Raw genomic sequence first — 23,637 nt, 5'->3', positions numbered from 1 at the left:
CTCTATATAAAGCAGTGACAGACAGAAACTAGATAGTGTGATTTATAATGGGATCGGATGTGTACCCATCCGTAAACCATGCCCCAAGCAGTCCTGTACAATCAGTCATCCAGGAGTTTCGAAGATTCATTGTTAAGATCCCAGCAAAATTGAGAAATTTGAATTTACAGCTTTAATGTAGATCGGGAGTTCGTGTAACTGTCGTATAGGGTAGTGCCTGCTGTAAAAGTAAAATAAGACCTGAAAGGGTGGAATAATATTTCACTTTTAATTCTCGAACATTATATAATGTTCAGCCAGTAAAATCCTCCCATTGTATTATGAGACAGCAGCTAAATCAGGAACTAATTGTTCATCCTGGGAAAACTGATCTATCACTGCGGACGATAACAATAACTGAAGGGACATATATTGAATAATGAATAGAGGGGCCAAATTCCAAGCCTGTAACCTAATCGGGAGGTTTAAGTTGCATCGTAAGGCATGAAAATGAGGCTTGAGCAATTAATGGATTATTAACCTGGCCACACAATACTTTCCTCCCTCCCACAGTTTTATCTTGTGCTCCATTGTTTTCGAGAAGGCGTAATTCTCGCTGGGCTTAGCTCCACAGGTGCTGATTTATCTTTAATGCCTCACTCAAGTGGTCATTCTTCACATGTGAGCCCCGACAATGAGTGTTACTGGGCTAGTTGACCTAGGGAGCATCACATCCATCCCCAATCCTATCTTCACCCAACAAACCACCCTTGCACACTTTCTACCAGGGAGCAGATGCTTACTCCTCCTTAGCTTAGGGCACTGAGTCCAAACCCAGTGCTTCTACTGCTACGCTGGCTAAGATCAGTTGAGTCGGCATAGAACAGGACAAGAGCAGCAGGCACATGGGAACAACACCACCTGCACGTTCCCCTCCAAGTCACACACCATCCCGACTTGGAAATATATCGCCGTTCCTTCATCGTCGCTGGATCAAAATCCTGGAACTCCCTTCCTAACAGCACTGTGGGAGAACCTTCACCACACGGACTGCAGCGGTTCAAGAAGGCAGCTCACCACCACCTTCTCAAGGGCAATTAGGGATGGGCAATAAATGACGGCCTCGCCAGCGATGCCCACATCCCATGAACGAATAAAAAAAAACCCAAGGCCTGTATGAGTTCAGACCACACTGGGCAGTACAGTTACCCAGACACCCATGGGAGAGCTCCATCCAATGACAGTCTTTGTCTGACTCTGGTTCTGTTATTTTACATAATACTGCTTATACTTTGCACTCAATCTGTGCTACTGTTAGGACCTTGACACACTGGTAAGTGCCATTTGTAGACAGGCATTAATGCTTTATGTGGTGTGATTGCTATGGATTTACCAGTAGTAAATTTGCATGTTAATGAAATTGCATATACAGATACATTACTCAAAAATAGATGTCAATTTTTTTTTCTCTGTGGCCTTGACAAATTTGCTTCAGCAAAGAATAGATGCAGATTTCAAGAGAGTTGCATTTTAACTCTCAAATCCACTTGGAGATTTAAAACACACAAAAAAAAAGTACAAGATGAGACTTGCTGTTTCGCCGGAGAGTCAGACTATAATAACCCAGAACTACCATCACTTGAGGCGGTTATGCAATTTCACTGACTCATTGCGCATCTTGCTTCGAGACCTTCCGGTTAGACAAAGCACTATGTAAGTGTAGTATGCGTTGGCTCCTGGTGCTTGGAGTCCACCCCATTTACACTGGAGGGTGGAATTCCACACACCAGTGGCCGTTCAGAGTCACTCGCACAATTGCGTGTGACACAGTTGGTGTCAAGCAGTGTCCGTGACTCTGATTTGCTACTCACAGACTTTCCTTCATGTCAAAGGAGATCTGGACAGGTAGGAAATGTAAAAATCAAATTTCTGCCTCTACCTTTCATAGAAGCAGATAGTGTATAAAAAAGTTTTGGAACTTATGCATCACACCTTAAAACGTCACACTTGAAAAGTGCCATCATTGAAAGCAGATGTTGCATTTGCTTTTGATTGACTCAAATATTGTTTTCATATAACACCAAGAAATCTCAATTGAATAGGTCCAGAACAACAAGTAACAAGTGGGGATGAACACTACTCCACATCCCTCTTGCCCTCTTTGCTACACTTTGGTTTGCTTCCTTCCTTCACCCAGGTAACTACTCTCCAAACCACCCCCCATGCTGTGGTCTTCTCCACAGCCATTCCTCCACTGTGCCCGCCTCCCCATCCACCCCTATCCAGCTGTGCACTGTTCACCTGCTCAGAATCAGCCTGTGCTAAACATCACAACTGCACTGCATAGCCCCAGATGACCCATGAGCAACACAAGTGATCAGCTCGTATTAATAATGTACACAGAGGATGCCAGTGGTGGAGATTGGACCTTTTACTTCCTGCATGTAAATTACCGAAGTAGCAACTAGACAGGACACACAATCCCACAACATTCTTAAAGCAACATGATCAATATGTCGGACACTACACTAGCCTTTGTGGCCAGGCAGAGATAGCAACCTGTCTGCAGCCTTGAACAAATGGCCTGATGACGGCATTAACTACTATTTCTTCTTTCTGTCCCACTTCAGCTTTGAAGGGAGGAAATGAAACCATTGTGGTGACAGCTGTGGCTCAGTTAGTAACACACTCGCCTCTGAGTCAGAAGGTTGTGGGTTCAAAGTCCCACTCCAGAGACTTGAGCACAAAATCAAGGCTGATACTTCAGTGCAGTACTGAGGGAGTGCTACACTGTCGGAGGTGCCGTCTTTCGGATGAGATGTTAAACTAAGGCCTCGTCTGCCCTCTCAGTTGGATGTAAAAGATCCTTTGGCACTATTTCGAAGAAGATCAGGGGCGTTCTCCCTGGTGTCCTGGCCAATATTTATCCCTCAACCAACATCACTAAAAAAAAAGATTATCTAGTCATTATCATCATTGCTGTTTGTGTGACCTTACTTTGTGCAAATTGGCTGCCGCATTTCCTACATTACAACTGTGGCTACACTTCAAAAAGTACTTAATTGGCTTTGGGAAGTCCTGAGGTCATGAAAGGCGCTGTATAAATGCAAGTCTTTCTTTCTTTTCTTTATCTTGCTGTCCTATGCCTCCATATGCATGTAAGCTGCCTCATTTATATTATGAAAGTGATACAACAGCATAAATGAAGTCCATCTTACCTGACAGCGAGACAAAAGTTGGAAATAAACAAAAGGAGGAAATAAGACGTACAAGAAGAACATCTGTAGTGGGATCCTTTCCTGTCTTCAGTCTAAGTTCAGACTTTATTCACTGGCATTTCTATCTATGTAGGTTTGACAGAATCAGTACATTGGGGATTCAACTGCAATCAAATACATCTCAGAGGTGAAAGGACAGTGCTTTAACGTGCTGAAGTATTCAGTTTCCCGAGTTGCCTATGTATAGCCAGGCACACCTTTGTTCTTGTAAAATCAGTGACAATAATTTTGAGTGGAGCACGACAATGGTTTCTTCTGAAGTGAATGCAACAAAAGGAAAATGAGCTTTTTTTTTTCTAGAGAACAGCAAATGTGATGGGACAATCAGAGGCAAATTCAACATTTTACAGAATAATTGGGATTTCATAATTTAAAAAAGGAACACGGATTCTTGTTTTAAAAGATACTGATGTACTCAATAAGATGGATGGTAACTGTTAGAACTGATCACAGTGCACATCCATTGCTGGCGAGAATCAATTCACATTGGACAGTAGAAATGATAACTCTTTAATCCAATTTGTCCGTAAATCCATATTTCTGGCCTTGGGCTGGCAATGTAAAAATGACTAAGTTGAATCTATCCTGGGCTGTCAATGTTTTTATTTTCAAACTTTCTTTTTGATTTCTTACAAAATCTATAACTAAACAATAATGCATGTGTGTGTGTGTGTTATCCAAACCGAGGACAGGATTTGAGACGGAAAGATGGGACTGAAGAGCCTGTAAATTGTTTACTTCATGTTATTGGTCCCAGTTGGTACCTGCTTAGTGAAATTAACTGCTTCGTCAAATGAGATGGAAGTCCTAGCCAGGCTAAAAGGGCTCAAAACAAAAAAAAAACCTCAAGGTTAGGAACAAAGGAACTGGAGTAGACCATTCAGCCCTTCGAGTCTGTTTCGCCATTCAGTGAGATCATGGCTGACCTGTATCCTAACTACATCCACCCGCCTTGGTTCTATATCCCTTAATATATGAGGGAGTCAATGAACACAGGGGAGGTACCAATAGATGGGAGACAGGCTAACATGCTATCCATTTTCAAAGAGGGAGACAAACAGACTGAGGCAACTACAGACCCATTTGGCTTGAATCAGCACCGTGTAGAATAATGTCATTTATTATCAGCTATACACTTAGTGGCTACCTGTATGATAATAAGCTGGTAAACAAGGGCCAATGTAGATCCAGAAGGGGAAGATACTAACTGACCAACCTCCGTGACATTTTTGAGGAGGTGACATGCCAAGTGGACTGTGGAAACCCCGATGACACGGTGTGTCTTGACTTCCAAAATATTCTGCACAACTGGCTAGTACTTGAGCATAAAAATTGTATGAATTGAGGGAAAAGTCTAAATTGGTTGAAGGGTAGGAAGTAGTGGGTGCGCACTACGTTAGAGGAGCTATGTCAGGGTGGAGGCAAGTGCTGAGTGTGGTACCTGTTTCTAATTTACATTAATGGTTTGGATTCGGATACCTCAAAGGAAACTAGTCAAATTTGGAGATGATAGCAAACTAGAAAGGGGCAGCTGATTCTAAGGAGGCAGCTCAGGAGCTGCAAAATGAGTTAGAAAAATATGTAAGTGAGCTTTGGCCGACATCTTCCTCATTCCAAGTTTCTACAGCTGCATGCCTAGCATACAAAAAGTTGGCATGCAGGTACAGCAGGCAATTAGGAAAGCAAATGGCATGTTGGCCTTTATTGCAAGGGGGTTGGAGTACAAGGGTAAGGAAGTCTTACTACAATTGTACAGGGCTTAGGTGAGACCTCACCTGGAGTACTGCGTACAGTTTTGGTCTCCTTATCTAAGGAAGGATATACTTGCCTTAGAGGCGGTGCAACGGAGGTTCGCTAGATTAGTTCCTGGGATGAGCGGGTTGTCCTATGAGGAGAGGTTGAGTAGAATGGGCCTATACCCTCTGGAGTTTAGAAGAACGAGAGGTGATCTCATTGAAACTTACAAGAATCTGAGGGGGCTTGACAGGATAGATGCTGAGAGGTTGTTTTCCCTGGCTGGAGAGTCAAGAACTAGAGGGCATAGTTGCAGGACAAGGGGTCGGCCATTTAAGATTGAGATGAGGAGGAATTTCTTCACTCAGGGGGTTGTGACTCTTTAGAATTACTACCCCATAGGGCTGTGAATGCTGAATTGTTGACTATATTCAAGGCTAAGCGAGATAGATTTTTGGATTCTAGGGGAATCAAGGGATATGGGGATCGGGCAGGAAAGTGGAGTTGAGGTTGAAGATCAGCCCTGATCTGATTGAATGGCGGAGCAGGCTCGAGGGGCCGTATGGCCTACTCCTGCTCCTATTTCTTATGTTCTTATGTTCTTATCACTTACCCTGATAATGGAGTTGAAATGTCCCAATTCCTCCATACTGGAATGACCGGAAATGCACTGAAATGGTATTGGTTGGGCTTCGGATCACCTGGCCTTCGACTAGAAGCATTTGGTTGGCCAAAACTACCCAGCTGTCCTCTTCCAATCCACGGATGGAGAGCTGTTCCCCTTCAGAGAGATTCAGAGTCTTAACCTGAAATGAAAGACAACACAATATCTCAGCACCAGTGTGCGAGAAGCAATCATTTTGTTTGTAGATGTAACCTTCTGAGGACTACAGTAGCAGCTCTGAAACCACAGCGATAAAACTTATAACAAGATTACGAAACCGTAATTTTTTAGTTGAACATTGAATCAAGAGCCATTTCATTCATCGTTCAATTTGTCTTGCTCTGTTTCTATTTTGAAAGTTGCAAATGACCTCTGCTAATGGCTTAATGGCTGCTTTAAATTTTGGGGGTGTACTACATATTCTCAGCATTATTGCTCTCTCCTGTAAGTGGACCCCTCGTCCCCTACGATCAGCAGTTTACCTTTATTGCCCAATGTCTAGTCATATGATAGCATGATCCGGGGGTTAGAACAATGAAAACATCTTGTGTGAATTGGACACTGTAATCTTGCAAGTGCACCCATGTGTGTTTCTCCTATCCATTAGCAGGTGGACTGATAATCATTCTAGTGCGATGAGGACAATTGTATTTTACCTATCAGATTTGAGCAGAGTAACAAACTTTAAACTATTTTGTAATGCTCCTCATAAGATGGAAAAAAACTGAGCTGTTCCTGTTGGTAGGCGAACTACACTTTCTGACCAGTAATTCGAGACACACGACAACGCAAAATCGTCGAGCAGAAATTGACAGCCAAGTTCCGCACCCATGAGGACGGCCTCAACCAGGATCTTGGGTTCATGTCACGCTACACGTAACCCCACCAGCGAACAAATGTTATCTGTTTTTAATATAACGGGTCATTTGCTGTCTTTTCTATGTTTGTTTCTGCCTCTCTCTCTCTGTTTTTTTTTGGTGGTTTGTATATTCGGTGGCCTTTTAGGTAACACCTCTCTGTCTGCACACTGTGATTGCCGTGGCAACGGGCAGTTGGAAAGACTATCTGTAATCACGAGGCATTGTTCTGTGATTTATAAATGCGAAGGGTTCGAGGATTTCATTTCCACAACATTCACCTGAGGAAGGAGGAAGCCTCCGAAAGCTTGTGAATTTCAAATAAAATTGTTGGACTATAACTTGGTGTTGTAAAATTGTTTACAATTCTCTAAAACTGGTCAACTAGAGTTAACCAGGGAGCCCTCACGCTCTTCCCCTGACTTCCTTTCAGATTTCTCCACGGTCTGTTTTTCACTTCCTTTCTTTCCAGACTGGAAGCCAAAGGCTTGACTTCTGACCCGAAGTTAGCCTCACCGTTATTTATGTGCAAATCGGACAGCAACTTCCAGCGACTGCACGTGTGCAGTTAAATGTGGAAATCCAGAAGCTGCTGTACCAGATGCCTGCTCCTCCAAAAGCTGTGCAATACGTCACCTCTCTATCTGGTGTGAAGTTCCTGTACTTACCTGATAGATACGGACCAATCTTGTCAATGAAAGTTAAGTCAAGTCATTTCATGTCTAAGTACCATTTTAACGACGTGGTAAGTCGTAATTACTGTCAAAAAACATCTCTGGCACTGAAAATTAACTTTTACAGGCATGGAGTCTCATTCTTTCAGATTTTAATTGTTGTTGGACATTTAATTAATACTTTCTCTTTCTGTCTCTTTTATTGCTATCTCTTAATTCAATCTTTCTTAACCTCTCTTTATTTCACTTTCTGTACCTGATTTGACATTGAATTCACTATTCTAACTTACACTTCCTGGTTCTGACTCTGCGTTGTTACTAATGATGCTTCAATCTGATTGGTTAGAGAGATACACAGCTGCTTGCCCTGTTCGCACAGGTCCCTAATGCTCTGTAGAGGGCGCCGCGCTGACCAGCTCTCTAATTTAGAGCAACTTGCCATGCAAAAGGTCACAGAAAGTCTATGGGCAAGCGCAAGTCTGGGTGCCGTTCGTTCGCCGCTCACAGCAAAGTCCAGCCCATGATGTTGCCAGATCAATGCACACTAGCTAAACTAATTGTTCGGATTTGTTTATAGACTATTAATAGTAAGCTGCTTCTTAAAATTTATTAGCAACCAACATGTCTTTCAGATGGAACAGTTGAGTTTTCTCTTTTGTGGACCTTGAACATACCGTAGGAAATTTTTCTACGTTAAGGCGCCAAAGTTTGCCCATGGAGTTTTATACAGTTTAAGGCCCGTTGAAGACACTACAAAGGTACAATCAATGGGGATGATTGAATCGAATGCTAATAAGCAATTAACCATGTCATCCAGGTCCTCGGCACCTGATAATATCCTGATAGTGTTGAATTCAATTTGCACTGGGAACCCTTTTCTCTTGACCAATTTCCAGAATAATCAACCTTGCCTGGTTTCTCCATGATGTGGAGATGCCGGTGATGGACTGGGGTGGACAAATGTAAGGAGTCTTACAACACCAGGTTATAGTCCAACAGCTTTATTTGAAATCACAAGCTTTCGGAGGCTTCCTCCTTCGTCAGGTGACGAAGGAGGAAGCCTCCGAAAGCTTGTGATTTCAAATAAAGCTGTTGGACTATAACCTGGTGTTGTAAGACTCCTTACATTGGTTTCTCCATTACATAAAAGAGAGAGATATACTACCATTTTGACTTTAATGATAAAAAAATATATAAAGACCAAAATTGCCTTTTTGTTAGGGGTGGATTTTAATATCAAAGAAAGAGAGGGTAGTGAGTGATTAATTGCAATAACTGTTTAGAATATGCTAAAATATTTCCAATAACAAGTAACCCTACATGAGACCAGTTAAGTTTGATACAATCATTTTAAGAGGGTATTTTTGAAGAAATTAAATAATTTGCTCTTCAGCTAGAAGTTTTAATCTACACTCCACTACTTAAACATTTCAGAAATATAGAGAATTATAATATCACTGTGGACCGGCTGTTCACGTTTTTCCAGGCATTCCACTGTGGGAGGATCTATAAGGTACATTTTCTGATAACACACACCTGGTGAGGAGCCTTAACCCCCGGGAGTGTATATCGGGAGATTGCACATGCACAGTCCATGAGCTTTACATCCACTGGTGTGGAAATTTATGGGCTGAAAATTTCCTGATCTGCACACCGGGAGGGGGTTGGGGAATTTGAGGCTCTACACCAGGGGTGGACATTTGGATAATTTACCTTTATGTGCGTAATCATTTGTGCTCCATTGGACAGTTAGAATGAATCCAATCACTGATACTGGAGGAGTGGATATGTTCAACTTCCGCTACCTACTTTGCAGTATTGGATTGAAATTGTGCTTATTTCTTGCATTTGTTTGAAAGTCCTCTGCCTGTACGTTTAACACGAGCATTAACTTGTTTATTTTAAATGGTTTAATTCCTATGCTAAAATAGCAGACAAATGAATTTCATGCATTAAATATTTTTATGCTAATAGTCACAGATTATAATTTCAAGACCTCCATGTCTGACCAGTGATGGCTTAACTGGGAAAGTGGCTTGTGTCCAATATCTGGGGCTCTAATTTGGGGATGGGGGAAACATGTCCAGGATTTGCTTAGTCTATATGGGTCTATGTGCTGTCAGTATATCCTACATTACAACAGTGACTACACTTCAGAAGTACTTCATTGGCTATAAAGCACTTTGGGACGTCCTGAGATCGTGGAAGTCTCTCTATAAATGCAAAATCTTTCTTTCTTCTTTCTAGTATATATGGTGTAAGAAAAACCTTGTACATCAGCTACTTCTATGAATTTCAGAAATAGAGGGTCCAAGTCTCTGAATGCCAATCCTTAACACATTAAGAAGGAAAAACAGAAACAGAGCTCTCAGCTGCTTCCTACAGAACTTTTACAAGTGTCATTTCCTCGGGAGTAGCGTCATATGAACAGAAAGAGCTACAAGATTTAGCACCAAATGGCTTGGAAAACAACAACAACAACATTCACCATCTGTCTGCGGCAGGTAAATGTCAAATCATCAAGTTGTCAATTTTGAAGAAAGACAAGACAGTAGAACATCTTCTAGTAGATGTTATATTTGAGTAACAACCCCAGCGTGACTGCCGTAATTAGCGGAGCTGCTACAGTACAATGGTGCCGTTAAAAAACAAATACCAGTTTGAGTCTAGAACCTGCTTAAGGTCAATGCGGAGCCACTATTATTTTACTGGTGCCCATATGCTTGATCAAATTTTAACTACACACGCTGAAATAGGTAAATTACTGAGGTTGTGCATAAGAAATCATACTGCAATGTAAACATTTACCGTAACGGTTACAATTTTAGAAGAGTCACGATTACTTAGTTTGCATTGATTTCTTTTGGAGCTTCTCATCTTGATGTTAGTACAGTATTTATGTGGTTGTCATGGATGAGACACTCCATTAGTTTGATAATTAGCTGAGCAGGTAATGTCAAAGCATGGCATCACTTAAGGATGAAGACTGAAATTAACTAGACAAGAATTGTCCAAATACAGTGTGAGCCATTTGCATACAACAGACTGGTGCCAGGGCTGAAAAATCCCAATTGTCAACCACTCTGGGGAAGGGTTCTTTTCAAGTCTGGCAAGCTGTGAGACAAGAGCTGCTTTTAAATCAGTTTCCGCTCCTGGAAAGGCCAGAAAAAAAAACAGCAGGTCTTCCTGGCCACTGGCCTTAGCGAATCTGGTCAGTTTTCTTTGGGGCTGCTTCAAACTGCAAGACTCTCATGTGTCAGAAGCCAGTGGCATTAGCACAACACAAAACCAAAATCAAACCATCTAAAGAAACATGCAATTTTGCCTGTAGCATCAGTATGTTTTCATTTCTCACAAGAACTCAAACAAGGAGTAACCTGTTCGCATCCCATGAACTCTTTCAGCATGGAAGGATGTGCTATCATTACATTTGTTAACCAGTCTTTTGTTACTCGATGCCCTATGCCAATGTCCTTCAGTTTTTTTCAGCTAGTCATCTTTTTATAGAAAACCATTGGGAAACCATGCTGTAATTTTGACCTTCACGAAGAGTTCTTGTAAAATAAAGCCCTTCTACTGTGGGCCTTCCCGCCCGACAGCCAGCCAGCCTTCAATCTGGCCAACTGCCTGCCAGGAAACGGAGAAAAAAAGATTCAAATGAGGTCTTGCCGTTAAATTTGGCAGGACCTCCGCATTCCCCGTATTTCAGGGTTTCCTGGCTGCTGAGAGTCGCCCCCATTCCCTCCCCATCTCCTCATAAATATCGGGGCCATACAGTGGTTAAGGGGACGCAAAGATACTTGATACCATGAGGGTACAGAAGTTGTTAAAGGGATCTTGTCCTATTATTTTGCTTCTTTGGATAAAGGGTCTCTTCTGGTATTATATGGAGAAAAAATGGTACATGGAAAGAATGAGGAAAATCACATCAAAAGGTGAGCAAATTCGTTCATCTGGTTAATGTTTAATTTTACTCGGGCAAGTTAAAAATAAATCCTACCATACAAACAGCAAATAATTTCTAAAACATGTTTCCATTATTGGTTAGAACAGATATAATCTCAAATTGTCCCAAGTAGACTATGGTAATATTTGGCATGAGATCTGCCAAAAAAAAATGGCTGCCAGGCAAAGAGATCCATCATCGAATTCAAAGTTAAAGGTGAAGTGACCCGTAGAGTTAAAGGTGATTTACCTGCTGAACCACTAAGAGCATTGAGAGGAGTTTTACCTCCACAGGAAGAGGTCAGAGAACAAAGCTGAAGTTAAGATATATCAAAATGAAAATTTTTAAAATATAATATTCTATTCGATTGTTGAAACCAACATTATAGTTCTGGGATATCAGAGCATAATTATGCTTATTATCATGAGACCATTAAATATTTTGGTCCAGATCTGAGAAACATTCTGAAGAGGGAGTGACAGCAATATTCTGCCTTATGCCTTAAAGGGAAGACAGCCTGCCAATTGGTATGGATTAACTGAGGAGAGATTCTCCTCTCTCATGGACCATCCTCATCATTCAAACATTAAATTTAGAGGATCTGGATTTTGGATGTTCATTACTGACTTGAACTTCAAAGAAATGAATAAAATTGACTGAAGCAAAGAAGGAAGATATGTGCTCAAACCTAAACATACACTTGTGCCAGGAAACTGTTTAAATTGGATATGTGTCCCTAGCCCCTGGTAGTATTATGAGATTAACGTGCTGATTGACAATAATTGGGATTAGACATTAGCTATGTGACACAACAGCTGATGCATAAATGAGATCTGAACCCTCCCCTGGATGAAAACGTTTGACTGAAAACTCCCAAAACTCAAATCAAGGCTGAGAATTCAGAGTCACAGCTCTCTTGTTTGCGAATCCTGTGCTCTCCAGCCGTTCCTATGTTATCCTGCACCACATCTGGCCTGGGAGCACTTAATGCTGTCTGTGGATAAAAGCACAAAAAGGTTCCACTTCCTGGTACTGTCATTCTTCAGTTTAATGAGCACACATACACAAAAGAAACCAATTATTTTTGTTGAGCTTGGTGTAATGCAGCTTGAAAGTTCTCGCTGGACCTCATGGACTTCTTCTGAGTCATAACACTACTGCACACAACTCAAAGTCATGTTCAATGATCCGACAAAAAACATTTCATTAATTGCCATCCCAGGGCAGGGAGATTCAATTTCTATGCAATTTAATTTGATAAGGTGCCGCATGGTAGGCTTGTCACCAAGATTGCGGCCCATGGAATAAAGGGGGCAGTAGCAGCATGGATACGAAATTGGCTAAGCGACAGGAAACAGACAGTAATGGTGAACAGTTGTTTTTCGGACTGGAGGGAGGTGTACAGTGGTGTTCCCCAGGGGTCGGTGCTGGGACCACTGCTTTTCTTGATACATATTAATGACTTGGACTTGGGTGTTCAGGGCACAATTTCAAAATTTGCAATGACACAAAACTTGGAAGGGTAGTAAACAGTGAGGAGGATAGTGATAGACTTTAAGAGGATATAGACAGGCTGGTGGCATGGGCGGACACTTGGCAGATGAAATTTAACGCAGAAAAATGCGAGGTGATGCATTTTGGTAGGAAAAATGAGGAGAGGCAATATAAACTAAAGGGCGCAATTCTAAAAGGGGTAAAGGAACAGAGAGATCGGGGAGTATATGTACACAAATCGTTGAAGGTGTCAGGGCAGGTTGAGAAAGTGGTTAAAAAAGCATACGGGATCCTGGGCTTTATAAATCGAGGCATAGAGTGCAAAAATAAGGAAGTCATGATGAACCTTTATAAAACACTGGTTTGGCCACAACTGGAGTATTGAGTCCAGTTCTAAGCACCTCACTTTAGGAAAGATGTGAAGGCCTTAGAGAAGGTGCAGAAGACATTTACTGGAATGATTCCAGGGATGAGGGTCTTTAGTTACGTGGATAGACTGGAGAAGCTGGGATGTTCTCCTTGGAACAGAGAAGGTTGCGAGGAGATTTGATAGAGGTATTCAAAATCATGAAGGGTCTAGACAGAGTAGATAGAGAGAAACTGTTCCCATTGGCGGAAGAGTCAAGAACCAGAGGGCATAGATTTAAGGTGATTGGCAAAAGAACCAAAGGTGACATGAGGAAAACTTTTTAACACGGCGAGAATCTGGAATGCACTGCCCGAGGGGGTGGTGGAGGCAGATTCAATCATGGCCTTCAAAAGGGAACTGGATAAGCACTTGAAAGGAAAAAAATTTGCAGGGCTATGGGGATAGGGCTGGGGAGTGGAACTAACTGGATTGCTTTTGCATAGAGCAGGCACGGATTCGATGGGCCAAATGGCCTCCTTCTGTGCTGTAACCTTTCTATGATTCAATTTACTTCTGCACACTGTAGCTTATCTGCTGAGGTAATTATCAAGGGGCAGTCAAAGGAAAACAGACATTTCCAACTGCACGAGAAATCATTTGGGTTCCTGGTACCTGTTTTCCAAATCTTGCATTAATACTTGGTGAATGATGACAGGAGAAAGATTCGTGATTATTTGACATAAAAAATTAACATACCCATCTCAGGACTGTTCTGAGTTCTCCAATAATCGCCTCAGGCATCATTGATAAATGCTTGCTGAGCTTCAACCAAGGTTTTAAGAACAACTATCTCCAGCTTGTAATGATAACTGTTGCATTTAAAAAGTAGCCATGATGTGGAGATGCCGGTGATGGACTGGGGTGGACAAATGTAAGGAATCTTACAACACCAGGTTATAGTCCAACAATTTTATTTTAAAATCACAAGCTTTCGGAGATTATCTCCTTTGTCAGGTGAGTAGTAAAAAGCTGGAGGATGCCAACATTTCACCCACTACTGTAGAAATCACACACAACCACCCCTTTTTCTGTGGACTCTAAAGATAAGATTTTTCCAGGCTTCACCAACACTTCATATACCGAGAGGCTCTCAGGATCGATATTCCTACACTGCCTAAATGGTCGATATGCCAGGCATCCAAGACAGATATTTAATTTCTGGATTTTTCATCAAAGAAGAGCACCATTGTTTTGTTCTTGTATTGCTTTTAGGGTTCCTAATAATGAATTGAAAGAGAAAGAAAAAAATAAACTTGGATTGATTACAGTTGAAAACAACTTTATATATGGCATCATCCAGCAGCTCCTGTTAACTTACAAACTCCATCTGGCGCATTGACTCAATTCAATCTGGATCTAACTGGGTGCCTAATTGAAACATTGATACAGCACGTAACGGTTTGAAGGGATTGGAGGTCATTTCAACATCTGGCAATAGTATAAAACGGGCAGTATCAGATCGGCCACCCATTATACATCTCTCCCCGATTTTCCTTTCAAATTAAAAACAGTAGTGGTCCACCGTGGTCCCATTCCCTGGGGAACCCTAGACAGTACTTGCCTCATCCTGGTATAACCTCTGTAACTGCTGCCCTTCAGCCTGTCATTCTGTCTTAACATCAAATAATAATAACCCTCTTATAAATATAAAGCTCCAGATACACAAATGTTTTAGCTGTTACATGATTTCACACTGCTGAAGACAATTTATTGCTTCAAAGAGAATTAACTAATTAACTAATTATGTTAATGATGCAGTTGTGCCAATTGAATTAGCCATTAGACATGGGCTTAAACTGCAGTAATACAAAATTCAGAACAAACCACTTCTCTTAATTAATCCCTAACCAGTTGTGGGTAGTATTTTTAAAAATATGTTATACTTAGTAAAATAAACAGCATAAATATCACAAGTTATGACATCTTGCCATGCTCTGATTGTGTAGTCTCCTCACCTCTACTAGATCCCTGGCCAATCTTTTCTCCGTTAACAAAAATAAAATACAAACAGATAAATTCTCCCTCTGTTGCTATGGCTCCAACCGCAGATGGCAGTTGATTGCTTACCATTCATCATTGTGACAGGATGTGCAATATCGTATCATGTATTCGTACAGCGTACATGCCTCATCATCTCTTAAAGCGACAAACCACCCAAACTCTAAAGGTTGGCACTGTGCAGAATGCAAGTGCTTTCTGAAGAAGTATGACTGTCCCAATTCAGAGCTGTTTGCATTTTCTATTTATTTGGAGGTTCTTATTACCCGTTTTCCAGATGCTTCCCAGTTCCAGGCAAGAGCAGCAGCTGCAGACCAGTAAAGAGTACAACTGTCCTGTTCTGAAGCTTCAGCGCCTCTTGATTAGCAAGAAGGACTGGTCAGGGCACACATCTGCAAGGTATCCAGTGGAGTGGCACTCTGATGGGTCCCATCACTGTTGTCAGCAGAACAGTATTTGGACAACATGGTAGGCCCGTACAATTCAATATGTCCTAGTATTGAGTTCCCAATCCAGTTGGACCATCAAACAGAAGGAGGAGGAGCCATTAAAGGGAAGTTAGGTTGTTCCCCAAGGAGGAAAATCTTCCTTGGGTCATGCACCAGCCAATGACTAGTTCAAGGTGGGATATGGGAATAATGTACGACATGGGGATGGAGACTTAAACATTAGAATAGATGATACAAAAGAGGGGAGGAGAAATAGAAAATCACATAAAAGAAGCATTTATCCTATTCATAATGCCGCTGAAGTAAAACGTCATGACATCACATGACAGGGCATTGCACGCAAAATGTCTGTTCCTACCCTACCTCTAGTCAGCAGTTGCAAACCACAAAGGTCGGCGTGACTGAGAGCCACCAATAGATGTACAACTTGCTCACTTTATAGCACTGAGGTCTATACAGCAATACAGAAACATTCCCCTTTAAACTGGGAGAGGGAAATGAAAGGAAGAAAAAATTCTGAGGGACATCACAAATTTCTTTTTCACAGAAAAGAGTGAAAAACACTTTCACTAATGGAGACATAGATGAAAGTCGACAGGATGATCTTGATTTATGAAAACTAATTCCAGACTGTTTAAAACTGAACAGTTAAAGTGACAACCCACTCAACCAGTGCTTTAGGATAACATATATATTTAACTTCTTGAGTAAATGGGCTCACAAGAAAGAGAACAGCAGGGATCAAGTTGGAGAATGTAATTATTCAGTGTTGTCAAACCACCTTACACTCATACCAGGGCCATTTTGAACTTTGATGCTGAACTGACTGTGTTTTCTGTTTTGTTTTCTACTTTACTTCCAGTTTTTCCTCTAGGCTGACACTTCAGTGCAGTACTGAAGGAGTTCTGCCCTGCCAGAGGTGCCGTCTTTCAGATGAGATGTTAAAATGAGGACCTGTCTGTCCTCTCAGGTGGATGTAAAAGATCCCATGGCACTGTTTCGAAGAAGAGCAGGGGAGTTCTCCCCGGTGTCTTGGCCAATATTTATCCCTCACCCAACGTCACTAAAACAGATTATCTGGACATTATTTCATCGTTGTTCGGGGACTATGCTGTGGGCAAAAATGGCTACACTTTAAAAAAAAACTTCACTGGCTGTAAAATGCTTTGGGACGTCCTTAGATCGTGAAAGGAGCTCCATAAATGCAAGTCTTTCTTTCTTTTCTTCTTTCCTGAAGGTGTTAAATCTTGCTCGGTTACAGTTCCGTGAGTTCCTGAGATCCCTGGTAGGTCGCCAAAGTGGTCATTTAATGACTGAGTATAGACCGGGTGTTGGCAGACAGGCTATTCAATGAAAGGAACATAGGAATACACAGTACTGGAAAAGACCACAGTGATCCATCCGGCAAGTCCCAGTGTCTAGGAGATATCATATCCCACGATACCTGTCACACTCCTCAATCAAATTTTTCACTAGGTACTTATCCAACATTCTCTCAGCAGTTTATGGAATTTTCATGCTCAATTGTGCAGAATAAAAGAAAAGAAAATTGTAGAAACTTTTTTTGGACTCTAGGGGCATTAAGGGATATGGGGATCGGGCGGGACAGTGGAGTTGAGGTCGAAGATCAGCCATGATTTTATTGAATGGCGGAGCAGCCTTGAGGAGTCGTATGGCCTACTCCTGCTCCTGTTTCTTATGTTCTTAAAAAATGGAGGGATAACAATGGATGACTTTAATTACCCAAAGATAGACCGAGGTAAACGAAATACAGTGGATGCTGGAAATCTGAAATAAAAACAGAAAATGCTGGAAATACTCAGTAAGTCAGGCAGCATCTGTGGAGAAAGATGGTTACAAGGTACATGGTTGAGAAAAGAACACTTCAATGAGATAAAAAAAAATGAACAAGCCCAGACAAACTTGAAAGAAAAAGCTGGCACATAAAACAATGGACAAACATTTTTCAAAAATTTTCAAACCAGAGATGGTTAAGGTAAAGACTAAACATATTATCACAAGAAATACAAGGGACTGTAGCAAAAGCTGAAATTCCTTGGATGAGGAGAGAAATTAAAATTAAAATGAGATTTAGAAAAATAGGCGCCTGTCAAATCTAGAGCTAACAATACAAAGGGAAATCAGACGGAATATCTCCCACCTGGACTACAGAACCAAACATCAAACTCTGCATGACTCAGCCAGAATGGAGCCATCCTTGGGGTCCAACAGTCAAAAAGGGAAAAGGAGGAAAGAAAGAAAATCGTAAGGGAACCACAGAGAGCGGGATAGAGAAAGAAAAAGAGATGAGAGAGGGGCCGCAAAGAGAAAAGGGCAGAGGGGAGACAGAAACATGTTAGATAGTTGAAAATATAAAAAAGCTAAGAACAAGAGATTCCAAGAGACATAAAGAGTGCACTGCATCATACAAACAGAGAAAGAAAAGACACTTGCACTTAGTCATGGGGGATATGTGAAAGTTGCCTACTTTTCTACTGGAACAAAAGGAAGTAAGGAACAACCTTTGATAATGATGTTATTTCATTAATTATTGTAAAGATACTCTGAAAATGTAACTGTGATTGAATCATCAGCCTTTGTAATAATAATACTATTAATAACAATAACAATAATAGTAATAATACTAATGATAATAACAGCAACTAGTGTTAATGTTGCAACCTGAAACTACTGATGCTAGTTGTTGAATCCAACTCTATGATTTGGCTGTCTCTGATGGATTATCTTGGCCATATCCCTCAGATGAGTTGTTAAAACTCTCTAATTGGCTGCTAAATCTCCCTAATGTTACTGGCTTTACTCTCTGATACCATCTTTTGAAAGTTGGAAGTTTTACAAGGCCAAGTTGCGCTTGGCCACATTAAGTGTCAAATTCAAAACATCATCACCGCAGGGATCCAAGGCAAATGTCCTTTTTTTTTGCTGTGTCTGTGTGTTTGTATATATTTATCTTTTGCGTACTTGTCAAGATGAATAGATGGGAGTACTGGGCAGTAGAAAGCGTTTTTACTCTTTGTAGTAAGCAAATGTTTACAGGCATGTAAATTATGGTATCTTTGGCGGCTGAGCTCTTTGCCCCAGAGAAACTCTTTGCTTTAAATCACGAGTATTTCTCCTATAATGCAATAAAGCAGGATTATATTCTCACAGATTAGTTACACAGACAAAGATAGGGTTGATATTTATAAGATCACTCAACACTTAACGATAAAAGGAGAGCAATCTTCACCACTCCTCTGCAGTCTTCAGTTCCATTATCTTTAGAGACTAGATGCTGTATTATTTATCCACATCCTCTCCCCCCCACCAACACACATAATTTACTCCCTTCCTCTCCAGAAGCCACTGACTAATGCTGGGGTACAATTGCACAGGTGCTGGCAGCTTTTTGGTTCCTCGCCAAATGGCCACTCTTCACACGTGAGTCCACAAGTAAGTGATCATTTTACCATGGGGTTCATCACAGTGTCGCACTGATGCAGCCTTCAGCTGATAACCATTTGCTTGCCCTTTCCAGCAGAAGCAGATTCAATAGTAACTATCGAAACAAAATTAGATATATACTTGAAAAGAAGTAGATGTGCAGGGCTACAGAGAAAGAGCGGGGGAGTGGGACTGATTGGATAGCTGTTTCAAAGAGCCAGCACAGACACGATGGGCTGAATGGCCTCCTTCTACGCTGTGTGATTCTACGATTCTACAAAGTCACGTGAAGCAGTCAGGAGCAGGGACCCCGGCCGATTTTCTTCATCCATGACTTGGGGTCACTGAGGCCATTTGAGTTCTGACAAACGGTCGACACCCAAATGTTAACCTCTCCCTTATTCTCTTTTCAGATGGTGACAGCTCTGCTTTTTTTACTTCCAGCAGTTGCAGTTTTTTTTATTCATCAGCACCTCTACAGCTGCCCTGGTTGAGATCAGCTGACTCAGTGGGGCGTGAGGAGTGAGAGTGGGACCTTCCTGGTTTATATTGCTCCCTTTTTGCACTGAGCCCTCAAGGGAGCCCGAGCAGATATTTCTACATTTAAATAAAATGGAGCTGCCATTATTATATTTCTGAGGCTAGACACTAGATTGACATCTTTCTTTATCATAGAATCATAGAATAATACAGCACAGATGGAGGTCATTCAGCCTCGTGCCTGTGCCGGCTTTTTAGAAGAGCTATCCAATTAGTCCCACTCCCCAGCTCTTTCCCCATGGCCTTGAAAATTGTTCCCCTTCAAATATTTATCCAATTCACTTTTGAAAGTTATTATTGAATCTGCTTCCACCATCTGAGCTTGAATAAAGGAGACTATGATGGTATGAGAGCGGAATTGATTAAAGTGGACTGGGAAAATAGATTAAAGGGTAAGATGGTACATGAGCAGTGGTGTTCATTTAAGGAGTTATTTTACAACTTTCAAAAAATATATATTCCGCTGAGGAAAAAAGGGTGTAAAAGAAATGACAGCCATCCGTGGCTAAGTAAAGAAATTAAGGATAGTATCCGACTAAAAACAAGGACCTATAAGGTAGCCAAACTTAGTGGGAGGATAGAAGATTGGGAAGTCTTCAAAAGACAGCAAAAAGTAACTAAAGGATTGATTAAGAAAGGGAAGATAGATTATGAAAATAAATTAGCAAAAAATATAAAAACAGATAGCAAGAGTTTCTACAGTTATATAAAAAGAAAAAGGGTGGCTAAGGCAAACGTACGTCCCTTAGAGGATGAGACCGGGAAATTAATGGTGGGAAACATGGAGATGGCAAAAATGCTGAACAAATATTTTGTTTCAGTCTTTACGGTAGAGGACACTGAGAATATCCCAACACTGGACAAACAGGGGGCTCTAGTGGGGGAGGAGCTTAATACGATTAAAATCACTAAGGAATTGGTACTCAGTAAAATAATGGGACTCAAGGCGGATAAATCCCCTGGACCTGATGGCTTACATCCTGGGGTCTTGAGGGAAGTGGCAGTAGGGATTGTGGATGTTTTGGTAATAATTTTCCAAAATTCTCTGGACTCAGCAAAGGTCCCGGCAGATTGGAAAACTGCTAATGTAACACCGTTATTTAAAAAGGGTAGTAGGCAGAAGGCTGGAAATTATAGACCAGTTAGCCTAACATCTGTGGTGGGTAAAATTTTGGAGTCTATTATTAAGGAGACAATAGCGGAACATTTGGATAAACATAATTTAATAGGACAAAGTAAGCATGGCATTATGAAGGGGAAGTCATGTCTGACAAATTTGCTTGAGTTCTTTGAGGACATAACGTACAGGGTGGATAAAGGGGAACCAGTGGACGTAGTGTATTTAGACTTCCAGAAGGCATTCGACAAGGTGCCACATAAAAGATTATTGCTCAAGATAAAGAATCACTGGATTGGGGGTAATATTCTGGCATGGGTGGAGGATTGGTTATCTAACAGGAAGCAGAGAGTTGGGATAAATGGTTCATTCTCGGACTGGCAACCAGTAGCCAGTGGTGTTCCGCAGGGGTCGGTGCTGGGTCCCCAACTCTTTACAATCTATATTAATGATTTGGAGGAGGGGACCGAGTGTAATGTATCAAAGTTTGCAGATGATACAAAGATGGGAGGGAAAGTGGAGAGTGAGGAGGACATAAAAAACCTACAGGGGGATATAGACAGGCTGGGTGAGTGGGCGGAGATTTGGCAGATGCAATACAATATTGGAAAATGTGAGGTTATGCACTTTGGCAGGAAAAATCAGAGAGCAAGTTATTATCTTAATGGTGAGAAACTGGAAAGTACTGCAGTACAAAGGGATCTGGGGGTCCTAGTGCAAGAAAATCAAAAAGTTAGTATGCAGGTGCAGCAGGTGATCAAGAAGGCCAACAGAATGTTGGCTTTTATTGCTAGGGGGATAGAATATATAAACAGGGAGGTATTGCTGCAGTTATATAAGATATTAGTGAGACCGCACCTGGAATACTGCATACAGTTTTGGTCTCCATACTTGAGAAAAGACATACTTGCTCTCGAGGCAGTACAAAGAAGGTTCACTCGGTTAATCCCAGGGATGAGGGGGTGGACATATGAGGGGAGGTTGAGTAGATTGGGACTCTACTCATTGGAGTTCAGAAGAATGAGAGGCGATCTTATTGAAACATATAAGATTGTGAAGGGGCTTGATCGGGTGGATGCGGTAAGGATGTTCCCAAAGATGGGTGAAACTAGAACTAGGGGGCATAATCTTAGAATAAGGGGCTGCTCTTTCAAAACTGAGATGAGGAGAAACTTCTTCACTCAGAGGGTAGTAGGTCTGTGGAATTTGCTTCCCCAGGAAGCTGTGGAAGCTACATCATTAGATAAATTTAAAACAGAAATAGACAGTTTGCTAGAAGTAAAGGGAATTAGGGGTTACGGGGAGCAGGCAGGAAATTGGACGTGAATTTAAATTTGAGGTTAGGATCAGATCAGCCATGATCTTATTGAATGGCGGAGCAGGCTTAGGGGGCCGATTGGCCGACTCCTGCTCCTATTTCTTATGTTCATATCCTTTCAGGCAGTGCATTCCAGATCATAACAATTCGCTGTGTAAAAAAAATTCTCCTCATCTCACCTCTGGTTCTTTTGCCAATTACTTTAAATCTGTGTCCTTTGGTTACTGACCCTTCTGCCACAGGAAACAGTTTCTCCTTATTTACTCTATCAAAACCCTTCATGATTCAGCCTTGGATCTCAACACCAATCCCTTACCCTAGCCTCCAACCCCCAATTCCATTGAAAACTGTACCAAGAACTTATGGGTTGAATTTCTGTGAGGGTTCTCCCAATTATCTGCCGTAACTTTGGTGGAAGATCTGTGGAAACGCCAGATTAAATGGCGTTTATGCTGTTTCCCTGGGGTTTCCACTGTGTAATGGCAGACAATCGGGAGAATCCCTGTGGGAATTCAACCCCATAGTCTCACCTGGAACTCACTGATCCTTCAAACTGGAGAGACCGGACAGTGCATTATTAGCACTCTTGGAGAAGCTGTGTAAATAATTGGATTTTTTAATTATAGTTCCCCTGGTAACCTCACCAGCATTCCACTTGAAAAGATATTTTTTCTTTCCCTCAATGTCTTACAATGACATACTCCAGTCAACCACAAAGGAGGCAGCAAGGATTTTGATATCCCTTCCCCAGCGAGTAGCTACCAAGCCTTTGTTCAATCTCGCACTTAGATAGTCATGTCTGAGAGGTCACTATGAGTCATGGACACTTTGATACCTTTCCTTGGCCAGTCAGCTTCATAGTCCGTGAATGAACTGTGCTATAGGGTCAGCAAGGGTGAACATTTCAACAGGAAATAATAGCACCACATCAAGACGTTTCTGGAAGGTTCTTTGAAGCAAACTGCTTCACTGCAACATCAAGGGGGTGATTTTAGGAGGCAATTGCGGGTGTGTTGGGAGCGGGGGGGGGGGGGGGCTCCGAAAATCGCGGAAATCCCGTTTGGTTTCGGAAGCCGGCTCCAACCCGCCGACTTCCGAGTTTCCCAGGGACCCACCTGTGTGCGAACGGGTGACCCAAAACCGGAAGTAGTGCCGGCAATTAAAGCCGGCGGGATGACAGTTAAAGAGCCAAATGTATCTCATTGAGGTACTTAAAGCATTTTACCTGTGACAGATTAATTACTTAGAAAGATTTTTAACTTACCTGGGCAGCTTGCCCACCGCTTCTGATTCATGCCTCCCAAATAATTAACCAATCTGATTCTCTCTGAAATAGTTTGTATTTCACTTTGCAAATTGGCTAATTCTCTTTGTGCTACTTAAAATGAATTAAAACATTTGACAGGGTAGATAAAGGGGACCCAGTGGATGTAGTCCATTTGGATTTTCAAAAGGCATTCCACACAAGAGGTTGTCACACAAGATTAGGGCTCATGGGATTGGGGGTAATATATTAGCATGGATTGAGGATTGGTTAACAGACAGAAAACAGAGAGTAGGAATAAACGGGTCATTTTCGGGTTAGCAGGTTGTAACTAGTGGGGTGCCGCAAGGATCAGTGCTTGGGCCTCAGCTGTTTACAATATAGATCAATGACTTAGATGAGGGGACCGAGTGTAAGGTATTTAAGTTTACTGATGATACAAAGCTAGGAGGGAAAGTAAGCTGTGAGGAAG

The 23,637-nt window shown here is 41.6% G+C and overlaps 1 protein-coding gene across 1 annotated transcript in view; it reads right to left on the bottom strand.

Annotated features, from left to right (window-relative positions):
- Positions 1-23,637, bottom strand: part of LOC137342404 (seizure 6-like protein) — a 199,163-nt gene that overhangs the window by 59,272 nt on the left and 116,254 nt on the right. Inside the window, exon 4 of the mRNA XM_068006333.1 lies at positions 5,605-5,797. Coding sequence (XP_067862434.1) covers positions 5,605-5,797 — 193 coding nt within the window. The remainder of the gene's footprint in view (positions 1-5,604; positions 5,798-23,637) is intronic.

This window comes from Heptranchias perlo, chromosome 25, assembly GCF_035084215.1.
Source record: "Heptranchias perlo isolate sHepPer1 chromosome 25, sHepPer1.hap1, whole genome shotgun sequence".
In the NCBI taxonomy this organism is placed as follows: domain Eukaryota; kingdom Metazoa; phylum Chordata; class Chondrichthyes; order Hexanchiformes; family Hexanchidae; genus Heptranchias; species Heptranchias perlo.
The sequence above is the reverse complement of the archived record's forward strand: the minus strand, read 5'-3'. Positions and strand labels throughout refer to the sequence as shown.